The 18124-nt window shown below is 37.9% G+C and overlaps 5 protein-coding genes across 11 annotated transcripts; 4 read left to right on the top strand and 1 right to left on the bottom strand.

Moving 5' to 3' along the window:
• Positions 1 to 1303: 1303 nt before the first annotated feature.
• Positions 1304 to 4787, top strand: LOC9318415 (histone-lysine N-methyltransferase SUVR4). Of its 5 annotated transcripts, XM_021031136.1 has the most exons (9): positions 1304 to 1499; positions 1753 to 1758; positions 2048 to 2937; positions 3122 to 3384; positions 3470 to 3536; positions 3641 to 3691; positions 3980 to 4073; positions 4303 to 4359; positions 4501 to 4787. In XM_021031136.1, exons 3-9 carry the CDS (start codon positions 2071 to 2073, stop codon positions 4530 to 4532), a joined length of 1431 nt encoding a protein of 476 aa, XP_020886795.1. In that variant the 5' UTR covers positions 1304 to 1499; positions 1753 to 1758; positions 2048 to 2070; the 3' UTR covers positions 4533 to 4787. The 5 variants fall into 5 exon arrangements, with proteins under 5 accessions (XP_020886795.1, XP_020886792.1, XP_020886796.1 ...); XM_021031133.1 differs by lacking the exon at positions 1753 to 1758 and having other exon boundaries at positions 1304 to 1517; XM_021031137.1 differs by lacking the exon at positions 1753 to 1758 and having other exon boundaries at positions 1304 to 1506.
• Positions 4788 to 6610: 1823 nt separating this feature from the next.
• LOC9318416 (60S ribosomal protein L23) lies at positions 6611 to 7879 on the top strand. Its single transcript, XM_002882303.2, has 4 exons — positions 6611 to 6708; positions 6945 to 7229; positions 7313 to 7354; positions 7579 to 7879. Exons 1-4 carry the CDS (start codon positions 6696 to 6698, stop codon positions 7659 to 7661), a joined length of 423 nt encoding a protein of 140 aa, XP_002882349.1. The 5' UTR covers positions 6611 to 6695; the 3' UTR covers positions 7662 to 7879.
• Positions 7880 to 8276: 397 nt separating this feature from the next.
• On the top strand, positions 8277 to 11638 carry LOC9318417 (myb family transcription factor PHL13). Of its 3 annotated transcripts, none has more exons than XM_021031139.1 (8): positions 8277 to 8431; positions 9548 to 10029; positions 10159 to 10354; positions 10442 to 10518; positions 10594 to 10639; positions 10854 to 10914; positions 11005 to 11074; positions 11189 to 11638. In XM_021031139.1, exons 2-8 carry the CDS (start codon positions 9559 to 9561, stop codon positions 11468 to 11470), a joined length of 1203 nt encoding a protein of 400 aa, XP_020886798.1. In that variant the 5' UTR covers positions 8277 to 8431; positions 9548 to 9558; the 3' UTR covers positions 11471 to 11638. The 3 variants fall into 3 exon arrangements, with proteins under 3 accessions (XP_020886798.1, XP_020886797.1, XP_002882350.1); XM_021031138.1 differs by having other exon boundaries at positions 8323 to 8431; positions 9553 to 10029; XM_002882304.2 differs by lacking the exon at positions 8277 to 8431 and having other exon boundaries at positions 8785 to 10029.
• An 84-nt stretch (positions 11639 to 11722) lies between these two features.
• Positions 11723 to 14738, top strand: LOC9318418 (peroxisome biogenesis protein 12). The gene is made up of 10 exons (XM_002882305.2): positions 11723 to 12053; positions 12137 to 12242; positions 12311 to 12459; positions 12553 to 12802; positions 13045 to 13154; positions 13373 to 13447; positions 13568 to 13654; positions 13869 to 13955; positions 14046 to 14183; positions 14268 to 14738. Exons 1-10 carry the CDS (start codon positions 11946 to 11948, stop codon positions 14337 to 14339), a joined length of 1182 nt encoding a protein of 393 aa, XP_002882351.1. The 5' UTR covers positions 11723 to 11945; the 3' UTR covers positions 14340 to 14738.
• Positions 14739 to 14884: 146 nt separating this feature from the next.
• On the bottom strand, positions 14885 to 17818 carry LOC9318419 (ankyrin repeat domain-containing protein 13C-B). Its single transcript, XM_002884398.2, has 2 exons — positions 15564 to 17818; positions 14885 to 15473 (listed from the first exon to the last, which is right to left on the bottom strand). Exons 1-2 carry the CDS (start codon positions 17100 to 17102, stop codon positions 15090 to 15092), a joined length of 1923 nt encoding a protein of 640 aa, XP_002884444.1. The 5' UTR covers positions 17103 to 17818; the 3' UTR covers positions 14885 to 15089.
• Between the last annotated feature and the right edge of the window lie 306 nt (positions 17819 to 18124).

Below are 18124 nucleotides of genomic sequence, written 5' to 3' on the forward strand. Positions count from 1 at the left end.
CTTACAAAACACTTGTAAATACCTTGTAAAAAACCTTTAAAATACATTGTAAATTTTTCCCGCCAAAAATTTTCCCGCCAAAAAAATTTCGCAAAAAAAATTGCGGAATCACTTTTCCCGCAAAAAATTTTTTTTGGCGGGAAAATTTTTTGGCGGGAAAAATTTTTACGGGAAAATTTTACAAGGTTTTTTAAAGGTTTTTACAAGTGTTTTGGCGGGAAAATTGCGGGATCACTTTTCCCGCCAAAAAATATTTTGTATTTTGTGGACCTAATTTTGTTTCAAATAAGGGTAAAATAGTCATTAAAAATTAAAAGAGGGCAAACTTAAAAATGGACTCTCAAAGGGGGCATTTTTGAAAAGGGGTATTGAAAAAGGGGCATTTTTAACAATTTCTCAAAAAAGATTCTATATATAATCTTTTTTGCTATAACTCTATTCATTCTACAGAAATTTTTTTTGACATGTCTATAGGCATTGCCCTAGATAATTGTTTAGTCTCTTCTTTTCTAGAAAAATATAATATTCGGGGTATGGGGGAAATTCGGCATAGAAAATATTTGGATTGGAGAATTCTTAACTTTTGGTTTACAAAAAAAGTAAATATTGAGCCCTGGGTTGATACCAAGAGTAAAAAAAATACATTAATACTAAAGTTCAGAATTATCAAAGAATTGATCAAATAACTCAGACGGATCTTGCTAATCAAAAAAGTTTTTTTTTGATTGGATGGGAATGAATGAAGAAATACTAAATCATCATATAACAAATTTTGAATTTTTTTTCTTTCCGGAATTTTTCGTATTTTCTAGTACATATAAAATGAAACCGTGGGTCATACCAATCAAATTACTTCTTTTAAATTTTAATGAAAACATAAATGTTAAAAAAAAAAAAAAAGAAAAAAAAAAAAAACTTTAAACAATGGATATCGTGGAAGCCCCCTTGGCCCATTGGTTGACCAATGGTTGATTAATGCTTCTACACCAAGAGGTCTGGGGTTCGAGTCCCAGGTATTGCGATTTATTAATAAATTTGCAGATTAATGGAGGCAAGTGTGCAAGAGATCTCCAGCGATGTACAATTATAGCCGTTCGCCAGGATTCTACGCAGAGAAGAAAGTGTCGCCAGGTCATGGATCATTGAAGGTATTCATCAAGATTACAAAAAAAGGAAGTGTAGTCTGTCGTGGATCTAGTGAGAATCGGGAGGAATTGTCAGTTGTAGAATCATCTATGTAACAGTTCTCATAATTTGCAATTAATAATAAATCTAGACGACAAAAAAAAAAACAATGGATATCACGATACAGAAATGCAGATACTGCGAGAAAGTGTGTGTGTTTAGGGCATTTATCAATTCAAAAATTGATTAATTTATTAAGTTCGAGCTCTTTGCATGCAAATCATTCGCCGTCTTCTTCCACAATTGTGTTTTTTAGCCGGCGGCTGGATTCGAGAAGCTTCCGATTGCTCTGTATAGTCTCTCTCCGTACCAACCAGTGAGGTTTTTTGTTTGTATGTTTCGCATTCTGTTCGCTTTTCTCATGCATTCTCTCTTCTTATTATTGTGTTGATCAATGTGCTTTCTTAGTCCGCGAATTTGGGATTTAGATGTCTCAGAATCTGTTTTGTTTTCGAAATTTCGGTGAGTTTTACAACTGTTTAAGCTTGAAACTTTGAAAAATGTTGGAATCTGTTCTGCTTTCCGATTTGATGATTTCGCCGGTTTTGTTTTGCTTGGAATTGGGATAAACCAGTTTTTTAGGGTTTTTTATTGGTGAGATTTTTAGATGATTGCCGATTAAGGATTGGGTTTATTCAAAATTCGCAGTCTAGATTCAGTTCTTGAAGGATAGCAATATAAAATCAAAGCATAAATTGATCAGTTTCCTTGTTCTTAGAGCTCTTGCATTGATGTGTCTTAGACTCTTAGTTTGGTGAGTAGCATTTTCATATTTATGAACCAGATTCTATTTTATCACTAGAAACTAGTAAATTTTTTTTTTTTTTTGGTTCCCATTAACATTTTTAGTGTGTATTTGCAGGTTCTGTTGAAAGTGATCTTGATATGCAACAAGCGATGCTCCCCCATAAAGACGAGAAGGTACGCAAAGCTTTAGAGAAAACAAGGGAATTGGGTATTGCCGATGAAAAGACAATGCCAGTGCTTATGAAGCTCCTAGAAGAGGCTGATGGCCATTGGTCATTAATAAAATTGGATAACTATACTGCACTTGTCGACGCTATTCTCTCTGTTGAGGAAGAGAAGAAGCAATGTGAAGGTTCATCTAATGGCAATAGAGGGAAGAATCTTAAGGTCATTGGCTCTCCTGCTTCTCTGAAAAAAACTTACGAAACCCGTTCTGCATCCTCAGGTTCGTCCATTCAGGTAGTCCAGAAGCAGCCACAGATTAGCAATGGTGATCGCAAGAGGAAATATAAAAGCAGAATTTCTGACATAACTAAAGGTTCAGAGAGCGTTAAAATATCTCTTGTCGATGATGTTGGGAGTGAAGCTGTGCCTAAGTTTACTTACATCCCTCACAATATTGTATACCAAAGTGCTTATCTCCACGTGTCTCTGGCTCGAATTTCTGATGAAGATTGCTGCGCGAACTGCAAAGGGAACTGTCTTTCAGCTGACGTTCCTTGCACTTGTGCTCGTGAAACCAGTGGAGAATATGCTTATACCAAAGAAGGGTTGCTAAAGGAAAAGTTTCTGGACACCTGTCTTAAGATGAAAAAGGAACCAGATACGTTCCCTAAAGTTTACTGCAAAGACTGCCCTTTGGAGAAAGATCACGATAAGGGCACATATGGAAAATGTGATGGACACTTAATCCGGAAGTTCATCAAGGAATGCTGGAGAAAGTGTGGATGTGATATGCAGTGTGGAAATCGAGTAGTACAGAGAGGGATAAGGTGCGAACTGCAGGTAACATTTCTAGGATACGACAATTCAATCTTATATGCTTACCATACTATTTTAAATTGGTCTTCTATATAGCTTCTTGTCTTGATGGCTGGCTTCTTCATGATTTTAACTATTTCTATGATATTACTCCCTCGTTTTTTCTTCTCCTTTTCATTTGTTTGACGAGCAAAATATATTGTTTCAGGTTTACTTTACTCAAGAAGGGAAAGGATGGGGTCTTAGAACACTGCAAGACTTGCCGAAAGGAACCTTTATCTGTGAATACATTGGTGAAGTATTGACCAACACGGAGTTATACGACCGGAATGTAAGGTCTAGTAGTGAACGGCATACATATCCTGTAACTCTGGATGCAGACTGGGGTTCTGAAAAGGATCTAAAAGATGAAGAAGCTCTCTGCCTGGATGCCACAATCTGTGGAAATGTCGCAAGGTTTATCAATCACAGGTATTAATCAACGCTCGTTGTGCTATGATTTTTTCGTGCTTCCCTTGAGAGTTTATGGTTCTTGTGAACTTTATTGTTGATGCAGATGCGAGGATGCAAACATGATTGATATTCCGGTAGAAATAGAGACGCCTGACAGACATTATTATCATGTAAGTATCTTGTTTCTCCACTCTAACCTGATCTTCCTGAAAGCACCGATTGTGAAAGTAATTTTCAGCGAGCTTAAGGAAATTTTGGGTTTTGCCATATGCAGATTGCCTTTTTTACCCTACGGGACGTGAAGGCCATGGATGAGTTGACATGGGTAAGCACCATGATTAAGCTACCTTGGTTTCAACTACTCTGTATTGACCACACAGTTACAAATACTCACATGGCTAAAGAAGTTTTGCGATCTTAACTGTGGATATTGCACTAAAGCTATTAGATTAGAGCATTCTGATGATTTTGCCATTCTAGATATGTGGTGTGTTTGTCGATGACTCCATGACTAGAGATGGAACCAAAGACGTGTTTCTACTGTTCCCGTAACGTTATTCACTCTTGAGTTGTATACGTACTCACTTCAAATAACCTGTGTTTTTAATCGCAGGATTACATGATAGACTTCAATGATAAAAGTCATCCTGTAAAGGCATTTAGATGTTGCTGCGGAAGCGAATCATGCAGAGACAGAAAAATAGAGGGTCAGTTTTCTTTACACATTGCTTTTGTTGTTCAAACCTTTGTGACAGACTGTTGGCTTGCTTCCTTTGTTTGCTTACACGTTCTAAGTTAGAACTTGTGTACTTTCGTAGGAGACCCGGGCCAAAAATATTATCTGGCAAATTACATTGGTTCATATAAATGAAATGATGTCACCAAAAAAAAGAAATTATATTTCTTGGCTAATTATGCATTCCGGTGATATGTCAGGATCTCAAGGCAAGTCTTTAGAGAGAAGAAGGATTGTTCCTGCTAAAAAACAACAAGGTGAGAAAGAATGTCTAAGATGATATAATATTTAGAGGCTTAGCATCAATTATCCCTGCCTAAAGCTTTTGATCGATTATAATTTCTCTAAAGTGAATGATTCAGTCGTTGAGCTAACAACCGCGAATTCTTGAAATGCAGGTTCCAAAGCGGTGGCTTTAAAGCGCAAATGAGACCGATCAATATTTAGAGTTAAACATTAAAGAAAACATGAAACCGCAAAACACTTTGATCCATCATGAGCTCTGCATAATTCAGCTAGCTTTCCTGGTTGATGATATAACTTTTATGGTCTGCAGATTTTTTTTTCCCCGTACAATCTCTTCTTCTTTAGGTAGAAATGTTATGTTGCCTAACCAAAGAAACTCACTGTTAGTTCTGTTCTTAAAATTTCATGGCATACAAAATAAATAAACCTTTTTCCTATAGAGTAGAGAGTAAAATTTTATAGTGTCAAAGAAACCTTTTTGTAGTGTTAAACAAAATTTTATAGAAGAACAATTTACATCTTTTATTTATGAAAAAAGAAACATACTGTATTACTTTTAGGAAAATAATATAGGGAAAAATGTCGTTTTATCTCCCAACTTTCAAAAAGTGGCCAATCAATACGTCAACTTCATATGTGGCCATTTAAAACATGAAATAAACGTTGACTAACGTTTGAGACATGGAAATTCGTTGACCAGGCCAAAATAGACATGCCGTTATCAGTCGTTAACGGAACCTCTAACGCCCGTTATCACCCGTAACGACTCTGTTAATCAACTTTCAAATTGTGGCCATTTTAAACATCAACTTTATATGTGGTCATTTAAAACATGAACTAATCGTTGACTAACATTTGAAACATGAGAATTCGTTGACGAGGCCAAAATAGACATGTCGTCATCATTCGTTAAAAAAACCTATAATATCCGTTATCACCCGTTAACGATTCTGTTAGTATATCCAAAACGACGTCGTTTTGAAAATAATCAAGAGAAAATCAGGACAAATTTTTTGTTTAAAGCATAATCCAAGGACATGGTTTGATATATAGACAATCGTAGAGCCAATAATTGGAAGCAAACATCGTTTATATATTTGTTTTAAATCTAAAAAGGAATCATGGAAGCAAACTTGTAGACCCATCATAGGACTAAAATAGGCATGGGCGTTCGGATATTCGGGTCGGGTTCGGGTTGGGTTTTTCGGGTTTGGGTTTTTCGGGTTTAGAAAACTAAGATCCATTCGGGTATTTTAAAACTTCGGGTTCGGGTCAGGTTCGGATCGGGTATTTTGGGTTCGGATTCAGGATTACCCAAAGTATCCAAATATTAGAAATTTTGTATCCGATCCTATGCAAAGTATTGAAAAATAATCAAAAAATCTATAAAACCCAAGTATTTTAACCCGAATCTAACCCAAAGTAGCTAAAACACCCGAAAATATCTTAACATCCGAATAATTTTTGGCACTTAGGTTATTACAAGTATAAATATTACTAATATATTATAACTATGTACTTATAATTTGGGTATGTTCGGGTACTTGTTCGGGTTCGAGTTCGGGTTGGATTCGGGCCTAAGACTAAATGTAGCTTTTCTGAAATGGAGATAGAGATAATAGGACTATTCATCTTGTTTGAGCTGTTGTAGAAATAGATTTGGGGATTTGGTGTTTTCATTTGGGAAAAATCTTTTTGGACATACTAACAGTGTCGTTAACGGGTGATAACGGATGTTATAGGTTCTGTTAACGAATGATGACGACATGTCTACTTTGGCCTGGTCAACGAATTCTAATGTTTCAAATGTTAGTCAACGATTAGTTCATGTTTTGAATGGCCACATATGAAGTTGATGTTTAAAATGGCCACAATTTGAAAGTTGATTAACAGAGTCGTTACGGGTGATAACGGGCGTTAGAAGTTCCGTTAACGACTGATAACGGCATGTCTATTTTGGCCTGGTCAACGAATTTTCATGTCTCAAACGTTAGTCAACGTTTATTTCATGTTTTAAATGGCCACATATGAAGTTGACGTATTGATTGGCCACTTTTTGAAAGTTGGGAGATAAAACGACATTTTTCCCAAATAATATATTGTTGCTAGTTTTTTGAAACTACACTATCAAATTTACATATAATTTATTGGGCTAATTAAGATGATGGAAAAAAAAAGGTGCTGAGAAAAGAAACAGAGAACAATATTGGGCTTATTGTTAGACTTAGTCGGCCCATAAAATAAAAATCGAGGACAGCTGACAAGAAAACCCTAGTTTAAGCATATATAAACCCTCTCGGCGCTGTCATTGAAACTCTTCCAAGGAGAGAGCTGCTACTCTGCAACCATGTCGAAGCGAGGTAAAAATCGTTTCTCCATCTTCCTTCATCTCTATTTCGCAAAACATAATCTATCGACATCGCGTATGAATCATATCTCGTTATCGGTCATTCTCATCATTTTTTCCTTAGAATGGTTTTGCCCTAATTACTATTAGTAAAGCTTCTGGATCATGAATACTAGTCTTATATGTGTCTACTTTGGTTGATAGCGATTAGATCTGTAACTTTTGTGTTATTGGTTAATTGATTTGTAGGAAGAGGAGGAACCTCTGGTAACAAGTTCAGGATGTCACTGGGTCTTCCAGTGGCAGCCACAGTGAACTGTGCTGACAACACTGGAGCTAAGAACCTTTACATCATTTCGGTTAAAGGAATCAAGGGTCGTCTTAACCGTTTGCCATCAGCTTGTGTTGGTGATATGGTTATGGCTACTGTTAAGAAAGGTAAGCCTGATCTCCGTAAGAAGGTGCTTCCTGCTGTCATTGTTAGGCAGAGGAAGCCTTGGCGCCGAAAGGACGGTGTCTTCATGTATTTCGAAGGTATGCATTGCTTTTCTTCTCTGTGTGATTGCATCTGAATTGTCTCAAGTGTGAAAGACTGATAGAAGGTTGTGATTTTGCAGATAATGCTGGTGTCATTGTCAATCCCAAGGGTGAAATGAAAGGTATTTTTGCTTGCTGAATTGCTTATTTGATTTTGAATTCTCAAGTAGATGTAGGAGGTTGTTATGTGTGCAAGTTTCTGTTCGATTGTGCTTTACTAGAGGAAGTATCTGAATTGATTAGAAATTTGCTCTAGGATTACTCGAAGCCACTCTCTTTGTAATAAATGAGTATTATCATATTTACTTGTAGCTGATGAGTCTTTTGTCTTGATTGATGTATTTAGGATCTGCTATCACTGGACCAATCGGAAAGGAGTGTGCTGATCTCTGGCCAAGAATTGCAAGTGCTGCAAACGCCATCGTTTAAGCAAGCTTGACATCTCTATATTTTGTGTTAAACGTTTTGCATTATCTCTTTGAGGATGTTTTCTTTTTGTCTTAGACTTCTGTTATGTCTTAAACTCAATTCTAGTTCTTATAAGAACCTTCGTTTCTTGTGCCGGTTTGTCACATTAGCGTTTCAATCCATCGTTAACTTGTGATTTAGTTCACCTTTAATATTCAATTTGAGACCATTTTTTTAGGACAATGGGTTATTGCTCTTGTTTTTGTCAATAACAACAGATTTACATATGAAAACAACTGAATTAGGTCAAACACTTAAAAATGTCTAATTAGTTTGTCGTAGTAGCTGGCAAAAAAAAAAAGTTGACACCTAGCTGCAATCGACCAATCAAAATAGAAACAAGCAATCGTTGGACCCCACGAGCTTCATTTTCTACTTGTACCTTTAGAAATCCTCTACGGCAGAGAACAATTCAATTCCCGTGCTCTACATGAATCTCGTTCGTTGATTTTCATAACAATATGCTAACTGAGTGTAAATCAACGGTCAGTAACAAACCAAAGAGCAAGCAAGAAAAATAATGCACAAAAAATACTAAAAAGGCATTTGTATTTTCGTTTAGTTCAATCATTCAATAATAAGCCCTTTTGATTCGGTATTGGATTCTGTGTGGTTGCTGAGTGCTTGCTGCTTGCTCAGATTAAAGATTCTCTTTTTTTATTGGTTTCATGGCGATTCCATAATCCATTCACTCACTGTGGGCATTCTCTTTGTTCCGTGTTTGAGTTTTGGTGAGTTAAGTAAATATCTAGCTGATTTTGGGGATTACGAGGTTTTTAGAATAATCAAGTTCAATGATCTGTGAATTTAGGTGAATAGATATTTTCTTGTGATTGGGGAAGCAATAAACACTCATTACTTGTCTCTTTGATCTGTTATTGAATTTTAGCTCAACTTAAAGTGATTAGCTTTGCGGATTTTGTCCAATTATATTACTGTCTCTTTTGATTTGGAATTGGTTCACTATAGATTATGTTCTGTTTTTGGATTTTGTTTTTAAGCTAAAGGTTTGTTCTTTTTCATGGAGAGGTTATAGAAAGTTCAATCATGAGAAAAAAAAAAAAAGTTCAATCATGAGATGTTGACATGTCATGATCTAAGAATTTTTTTTGTCTTTTCGACTTGGTTCTTTGTAAGATTCTTGTTCCTTGAAGTGTTGAAGTTAGATAAGAGTTGATTTGAATGTTATAATGTGCTCATGGTGACTCTCTTCCTTTTACGTCCCTGTGGTTTATGAAAAGCCATATTGCTTCTTTTTTGCCAAATTGCGTGTTAATTTCATTCCCTTTGCATTTGATTCCATATCTTATTTCTGTTTGATTTTTATGCATCTGTCACCTCCATGATGATAGCTTCTCTTGGTTCATGGCTGAAACAAGTTTAGTTTTGGATATAGAATCAACTAATCTCTTCTTGTTCGTTTTTATCTTTCCTCTTGCGGTATATGCTGAAGAACTTTAGGGGAAAAAGTGAATGAAAGCTAAGAGTTTTTTATGATCCAAGGCAAAACAAAAAGTGAACAATATTCCTTTGGAGGGTTTTGAAAGGGATAAATAAAATAGGATATTAACTTAGCGAATGGAATATTTTCTATCCTACAGAGTCATTTTCTGTATATCTAACTTAGTGATAGTCAGTCTCATATTGCTTCTGTGTAACGCTCCTTGTTAAGCTGAATAGCCCTTTAGTGCTAGGATTCTGATATCTATAATTATCTTCTCATTACTGCACTTGTTCAATGACACTTGCTAGCGATTTTGGTTTTCCAACAGCTATGTCTTCATCTTTTACAACTCTAGAAGAGAGATACCGCCACAACTTTCCTAACACTTTGTGGGTTTCATCAGGACAGGAACTGATGAATAACAGTCCTGTCCCCTGTCAGGTGTTTCCTCTGGTCTCTGGCGGCAGTTCTGGTGGGAATTTGTTTTCATCTTCTTCCGGATTCTGCAATGGTGTCTATGTTTCATCTTCCTCCCAAGCACGGCCATCTGTTTCTACCGTGCCAAGAGACAGAATGACTGTTGCTCACGTCTCTGGTGAAGGGCGGAGGCAGGGATGCTCTGTGGAAACACAATCCTTGCAATTGATCAATCAACCTCAAGAACAGAAAAATATGACATGGTCTTCAGACCAGCTTCTGGGCTTCTTTGATTTTCCTGTTCCGGATCCACAAGCAGAGAGCAGCAGAACTATGGTCTCATCCAAGGAAGTCCTTTTGAAATACGAATGGCCAGACTGGGCGGATCAGTTGATCTCTGATGATGGTCTTGAACCAAATTGGTCGGAGCTTCTAGGTGATCCTAATGTCCTCAATCTAGATTCAAAGGTTCGTTTCTTTCAGCTAAATATGAATCTCTATGCTCATTTCTGTGTCCAATCATTCAGCGGGTCTCTTTCAGCAATGTAATATATTCAAGATTCTTCTATTAAGACTGGCTCTAATGATGTCTTACAGATAACAACATCGTCTTCTGATATAGCGAGGCAAGAGATAGTATTTAAAAATCAGCACCAGGTGGATCCATCAATGGAGCCGTTTGATACCAAAAATTCACCAGCTAGTTCAATGACATCTAAGCAACGAATGCGTTGGACACCAGAACTCCATGAAGCATTTGTTGAAGCTATCAATCAGCTCGGTGGTAGTGAACGTGCGTGAGCCCTTTGTTTCTCCTTTTTTATCTCAAAATTTAGCTCAACAACTTATTGTTCTCTTGGCTTATCATTGCAAACCACAGGAGCCACCCCTAAGGCTGTTTTGAAGCTCATGAATAGCCCCGGGTTGACCATTTATCATGTCAAAAGCCATTTGCAGGTTATTATTATTATTTCTGTTTTCGGTTTGTATGCTTAGGCTCGCTTATTTCTCATCTTAACCGTCTTTATACAGAAATACAGAACGGCAAGGTATAAACCAGAGCTTTCAGAAAATAGAGGTACTCATATATATGTTTCTATAGATTTAGCTCTGCATTTTCTGAAGCTTTTAAACCGTGAGGCATCTAAAGAATCAAACCCTCTTCTCTATTTTTCACAAAAGGCTTTGGTCTTTATACTCTGGAAACAGCTTTTAAAGCTTCAATGGCATTTAAAAGACCTTTTGTGCAGAAACTCATCTTTATACTAAATTTGTTTTTTCTCATTGAACAGAAGAACCTCAAGTGAAGAACTTGAAAACCATTGAAGATATCAAATCTCTGGACTTGAAGACGTAAGGAAAATTTTGGTTCTTCTGTCAGAATTACTATGTAACACCGAGGAAATGTTTATTCACATACGCTTTTTTTTTCTTCTTCTTCAGGAGCATTGAAATTACTGAAGCTCTAAGGTTACAGATGAAAGTTCAAAAACAACTCCACGAGCAACTTGAGGTATAATAATTCCAACTGCCTAAAAGAAGCTTATATGAAACAAAACAGTGTCCTTTCCTCTTCATTCGTCTGGTTCCTTAGCTTTTGGTTTTATTTGGTCTTAATACAATGCAGATCCAAAGATCACTGCAGTTACAAATTGAAGAACAAGGTCGCTATCTTCAGATGATGATTGAGAAACAACAGAAGATGCAAGAGAACAAAAAAGACACTTCTTTCTCATCATCAATGCCAGAAGTTGACCCTTGTTTAGCTCCATCACCAAACCTTTCACAAGCTTTCCATAAAGCAACCAATTCAGAATCATCAATAACTGATCAGAATGGTTGTAGCACAATGGATCAAAGTGAATCTGCGTCTGGGACTAGTAATAGGAAACGGGTTAGAGAAGATTAGACATCTCTTGACTGAAGAAGGTGGAAGTTATGATACTGAACCAAAGATGTTGCAACTTGCAAACAGATGTAATAGTGTATATAAAACGTGTTATTTGTTCGTGGTTTTGTTGCTCTATGTAAAATCCTCACAGCAGCAAGAGAATGAAAATTTCTCCTAATTTTTTTACTTTGGTGTCACACACACAGTTAACAGACCTAATGGAGATGACGTGGACAAATCACTGTCGAGTTGGAATGTTGTCGGCTGATGAGTCAGCAATGAGCTGACGTGGCAAAAGAACATCCTTATTATGACGTAATTAATAATGATCTCTCGAAATGCGTCTTTTTTCTCCGATGTTCTATCTTCTTTCCCAAATTCTGCAATTCTGGAGAAGCTAAAGGTCTCAATCTCTCAGTCAAAAACACAAAGGTCTCTCCTTTATCAAACTATCTATCACTAACATAGAAGAAGAGATTGGAGGAAGAAGAAGATGTTGTTTCAGGTGGGAGGTGAAGGCACACGCCCCACCTTCTTTGAGATGGCTGCTGCTCAGCAACTTCCGGCTAGCCTTCGCGCCGCTCTCACTTATTCCCTCGGCGTATAATGCCCTTCTCTTCTCTTTTCGATTTTGATCTTATCGGTGTGATTCTTATATTTGTTTGCTGTTTTTGTGTTTTTTAGGTTTTTGCTTTGAGACGATCATTTCTCCATAAGATTTTAGACTATGAGGATGAATTCTTTGCTGCTCTGATGCTTATTCTTGAAGGACACAGCTTACGAACCACAGGTAGCTTTTTGGGATTGGGAGGGTGTGTAGTGGAATTTCGGCTTTTAAGTTTTTGTGAATTGTTTCAGATGCTTCCTTTGCTGAATCATTGTATGGGTTGAGGAGGAAATCGGTGAGATTGAGATTGAGGAAAGACAGTGTCAGGAAGGATTCCGGCGAAGAAGTTCAACATTCTGGTTTAGAGAAGCGCCAGAGAATCCTTTCTGTTGTGTTTCTGGTATTGAATTTATCCTAAATGCTAAAACTTTGTAAATGCGTATATTTTGAAAGCTTAAAGCTTATGCCTTAAAGCTTGGTACTGCCGTTGTAGGTTGTGTTGCCGTATTTCAAGTCCAAATTGCATGCTATCTATAATAAAGAAAGAGAAGCTAGGCTCCGGGAAAGTTTATGGGGAGCAGAGGATCAAGGATTTGATGAAGCTGACTTCTTTACTGGGGATGATTCAATTGTTTCAAGAGAGCCTAGTGGGAATGAAGAGCTTTCTGTTCGAGTACAATTAGCTACCAAAATAAAAAAGTTTATAGCTGTCTGCTATCCTTGGATACATGCATCAAGTGAAGGTAATTGTGGATTTATGGCTGCCTAGTAGATGATGATCCTTTAACATTATTAGGAGCAGTTCTTAGTTTACCCTGTTTTTCCTTCGTGCCTAGACCTGCATTTTTTGTAGGTTTTGGGTTCCTAGAATTAATTGAATCCATGCTCTTTTAGCACTAGAAATTTTGAGTAAGATACTCTATCTCTGCGTATTCATTGGCATGGAGAATTTTATTCTGTATCATTTATAATTATCTCTGTGTAGGATTATCGTTCACTTACCAGCTCTTATATCTGCTGGACGCTACTGGATTTTATTCTCTTGGGTTACAAGCTCTTGGGATTCAAGTTTGTCGAGCTACAGGGCAAGAACTGGTATTAATTTCCTCCTTTCTGCTTGAAATTTCGTGTCACCATTATCTTAATATTAGGGCGCTTGGCCTTTGTTGGACGATATACTTAAAATTCCGCATTTTGTTTACTGTATATATCATTGACTGACCTATAAAAACCTTCAAAAAGTGGTAAATTTACATGTGTTATGTCTTAACACTTTTTTTGTGTTGCTCTTTCCCTTTTTAATGCCAAGATAGATGGATACATCCTCAAGAATTTCAAAGATACGGAATCATGAGCGTGAGAGACTTCGTGGTCCTCCGTGGTTAAAAGTATGATTTCTGCTTTCTGAAACTTCATGTAACCTAAGGAATGAGATAGGCTGATTCTTACTACTGCTCACACTTTAGTGATCCAAGGTCTGATACGTATTATTTTGAATTTTGAATTAGACAGTGCAAGGGGCACTTCTTAGCTGCTCATATGCGGTGCTTGACTACGCCCAAACCGGTCTTATTGCAGCAGTTTTTATCTTTAAAGTAAGTATCCATAAGTTTTCCCAGTTTATGGTTCTCCTCTTATATTACTGTCTTGAAATCTTCCAGCATAATCTTGGATTTTATATGCTACAGCTGCAGCTTAAGCCATAAAGCTAATTGCTATACTTTTGGTGTCTTTGTCTCTCGGTATAATTTTCATTGCATACATAATTTAGTTGAAACTAAACCTCTCGTTCATTTTCGTGTGTTTTAGATGATGGAATGGTGGTATCAATCAGCTGAAGAGAGATTATCAGCTCCAACAGTGTACCCTCCACCTCCACCTCCTCCAGCCCCAAAGGTAATCAATCAATTCGTAGGCATTACCTGAAACTAATGTAGACTTCTTTCACTCCGTCAACTAAATGATATTTGGTTATTTTTCTAACAGATGGCGAAAGAAGGAATCCCTCTACCTCCCAACAGATCCCTCTGCGCGCTATGCTTGCAAAAACGTGCAAACCCATCAGTTGTCACAGTCTCTGGATTTGTTTTCTGCTACTCATGCGTATTTAAGTATGTTTCAAAGGTTAGTTCTCCAAATCATTTCTCTCTATTCCCAAAACCCAACCTCGGTATAAGCTTATATTCATCTTCTGTGGTAATCACACAGTACAAGCGATGTCCGGTGACATTGATTCCGGCCAGCGTGGATCAGATTAGGAGGTTGTTTCATGACACTTAATACCAATCTATTTAATTGTTTTAAGCCGAACAGTGAGAGTTCTATCATCGTTCTCCCCTGTGAGATAGCGTCTGAACCAGAGGAGATAAAAGACTGCCAAGTGAGACACTAATACCCCAATTGTTTTTATATATATGGATAAGCTTTCATTTAGAGCTCATCAAGTCTTGGATCAAGTGCTTCTTGGATTGAAAGAAAGCGCTGTAATCCTAATCAAAGCTGAATTTGGTGAAAATGAAGAAGGCAGACAAATGGTTGTTTTTTTCTTTCTTAGTTTCAGCTTCGAAATTGTTGTCTATTGCACAATGGGGGATGATATTAAGGTTCCGGATGGAAAAATAAAATTTATACTGATCATTTATAAAGAAAGGGATGGAGAAGAGATGATTGGAGTTCAAACTTTCATGGCTTATTACTGATATCGTTTTGCACTTTTGCTCCTGGATCGAAAAACTTATGGTTATGTCAAAAAATTCAAATTCAATTCAGAAATTGATTATGCCCGGTTTAGGAATGCTGGGGGAGCAAAAGAAGAGCCAAAATCGAACCGAAAGGAAAAAGAGGATTAATCATTGAGAGAACAAAGATGTTTTGTTAAGGGAATTTCAGAAATAACATGACATTACAAGAGCAATAAACAACACTACCAAAAGCCTTTTCTCAAGGCCACAATGATGGCTCAAAAAGTGAACATCTTTGAATCCAGCCAAAGCAAAACCTGAAGAATGCAATGATTCGATTAAGGACTCATCATTCTTCGGCTACTTGATTTGAACGGGTACCCGAGTCACTAGCACCAGCGGCTTTTGTAGCCGCCTGTTTCTTCCTCTTGCTCTTAGCTTTCTTAGCTTTCATTCGACGTTTCTTCTCAGCTGAATCGATCCATTTGTAATCTGAAGGTATCAAGAAAGGGTCAACCTCGTCTTTGTAACGGTTACTATCATTGTCACTTGATTTGCCACTTCTCATCCATGAGATCCATGATGGTGATGAGTTCTCTGAAGAAGAAGACTTTGCATCATGAAATACCGGACTAGAAGGAGGCGTTGAGAACTCCTCCTCAGCCGCCTGAAGCTCTTCAAATTTTGTGAAAGTAACAACAACTCGAACCGTCGGAATAATGGGAATGGCGAGCTGCAGGTAAATTACCGATAAGCATAAACCCCCAGAGAGTGATTCAATTATATCAGTAACACACGATTTACGAGTTGAAAAAGATTATACCTTTACAGGGAATGTGCCTAGTGGAAGTTTAGTTGTGAGAAGCTCTCTAAGTCTCCTAACGGCTTTAACCTTGTTAGCTAATATGTCGAGGAGCGGTAAAAGCTCATCTGTCGTAAGAGGAAAGTCCGGTGTTAACCACAAGACCGGTCTTAGTCCTTTCTTGTATTCACTCTCACGCTTAACCTCATCTCCAGCAACACCTTTCTTCTTCTTCTTCTTCTCCTTTCCTTTCTTTGCGTCTCCAAGATCCTCATTTGCATGATCAGATACCATCGAAGATCTCTGGCTTTTCCCTTTCTGATTCCCGTCTTCAGGCGCAGACTTTGAGCCTTTCTTGAGCTTTGTATCTTCAGTGTTTGAGCCTTTTTTATTCCAACCAAACCAGCCCTTCTTATCCTTGAGAGCTCCGTTTTCCTGGTGATCAGTAACTTCACACTCGTCATCTCCGATGGCTTCGGAATTTCCAGTCTGAAGCGCAGAATTCAATTGGAGTCTTTCCTCAGGTGTTAATACGTCTTCAAAGCCATCGGTCTCTGCACCGTTTGTTGCAGCAGTTCGCTCTTCATCAACCGCAAAGAGCTCTTCATCAGTCATTGCACCAGGGACCCGTCTAGATTTCACACTCACCATCACATGAAGCATATCGTACACTTTTGCTTTCCAATTGCCGACCATCTCAGTTCTCTCTTGCCGTCTCCAATTCAAATGAGAAACCAGCTCAGCTTGAGTTACATCGATTCCAGGTCTATACATATTAGTCTGAGACATCAAAGCCACTTCATGAGCAACCTCAGCATCTGTCGGTTGCGCACCAGCTCCTTCCAAAGCATTTGTCATTTCTTTTTCCTTATGCGAAAGAACAATCAAGGAGCCCGGAGATAGGGACATTTTACCGTCTTCAGATGAGTAACCATCCCCTAGAAAGAGAAATGTTTGATCTGACCGCTGGATTTTAAACCCATCAAAACCGGCAAGAGTCATATCAGCACGGAGATTCGAACCACGTTTCCATATCCTGTAAGTATCGGAAGGAGCAATGCGGCCAATAAACGGAATGACGGAGCTCTCAAAATGAAAAGTGATCTCCATGTAAAAATCACGGATTCGAGATGCTGATGCAATGATCCGAGGAAGTCTCCTACACCATTTAGCCCAAGCAAGAGGCTGGTAATGCCGAGCAATTATCATGGCGATGGCCTCTTCTCTAGTGCAAACCGCTTCTTGTAACGCACTCCAACCATTCTCGTTCTGTAGACTCCAATCCGCACCAGCAGACATCAAAATCTCAGCAGAAACAGGATCTCTAAGACGAACAGAGAGATGCAATGGAGTTTCACGACCAGGAACATCACGGCGATCAATAACAGCTGAAACAGAATCAGCACGAGCTTCAGACTCCATAGACTCAGCCTCTGTCGTAACTTCACCAGCCTTAGCTAACCGAGGAAGATCCGAAACAATTCGCCTAAGAGCCGCATGATCACGTAGCACAACAGCTAAATGAGCAGGACTATGAGTATACTTGGAGTAATCTTCCATTATTTTCCACAACACTCACTAAGCTCCAAAACAAAAAAGCTTTTCTACTTTACTTCTCTCGAACCCTAATAGAAAAGGAATCAGATTCTTCCAGAAATCACAAACAAAACCCTAGAAACTCATCATATGAGCTCAAATTTGAATCCAATTCAAGAAAGCTTCCTCCTTTCGTCCTCAGAACAAAAAGAAAAAAGCCAAATTCCAATACACAAAAAGTAACAACCTTCACAACAAGCACAAGCTGTTCATCAAAAAAGTTGGAGCCTTTACAACGAAAACACACGCCTTTTTCACTTTCCCTCTTATCAATTTTTCGATTTCCTTGTGAGGAACAGAAAATACCAGTAGAAGATCCGATAAGCCGCTGGATTGTTCTCACCAACCCGACCCGGAAACCTCAAATGACAGAGAGAGGGGAACGAAGGAAGGAAGGAAGGAGCAATGGGGAAGGAGAAAGAGAGAATCGATCGAGAAGATCTAACGGCTAGGTTTCTTTCTTCTACTTACGCCATTATTAATGCCACCACCACTACTCTCAGATCTATCTATCTCTCTCTCTCTCTCTCTGCGAATTTTCTGGTCTCGCTCGACCAACAAGGAGAAATAAGGAAATTACCCTTGGCTTTACATTTAATTACGATTTTACCATTTTTCTTTTCTTTTGGGTTCGCTTTACGTCTGAATTTCCAGGTTGGACTTTTCCACTTTGGATTCTTTTTAATGACGTTAACGCCCTTCCCCAAAACGACACAGTTTCGGATTTGTTTTCATTACTGAACCAAAGTCCAAAGATTTGCATTTTACAAAATTTTAGCCACAAATGTATCTGCATTTTACAGTTTCGGATGTTATCATTGCATTTAACTTATACACGTGTGATGTGAGTAGCATTAAAACCTGTCCAATTAATAAGAGTAGTGTGTGTGACATAAAAGATTCATATAATTGGCGAAAAAAAAAGATAAATATATAATCAATCAACCATAGGAAATAGCATACTTTATATCTAATTTAACTATATA

Source organism: Arabidopsis lyrata, assembly GCF_000004255.2.
Source record: "Arabidopsis lyrata subsp. lyrata unplaced genomic scaffold ARALYscaffold_3, whole genome shotgun sequence".
Taxonomy (NCBI): Eukaryota; Viridiplantae; Streptophyta; class Magnoliopsida; order Brassicales; family Brassicaceae; genus Arabidopsis; species Arabidopsis lyrata.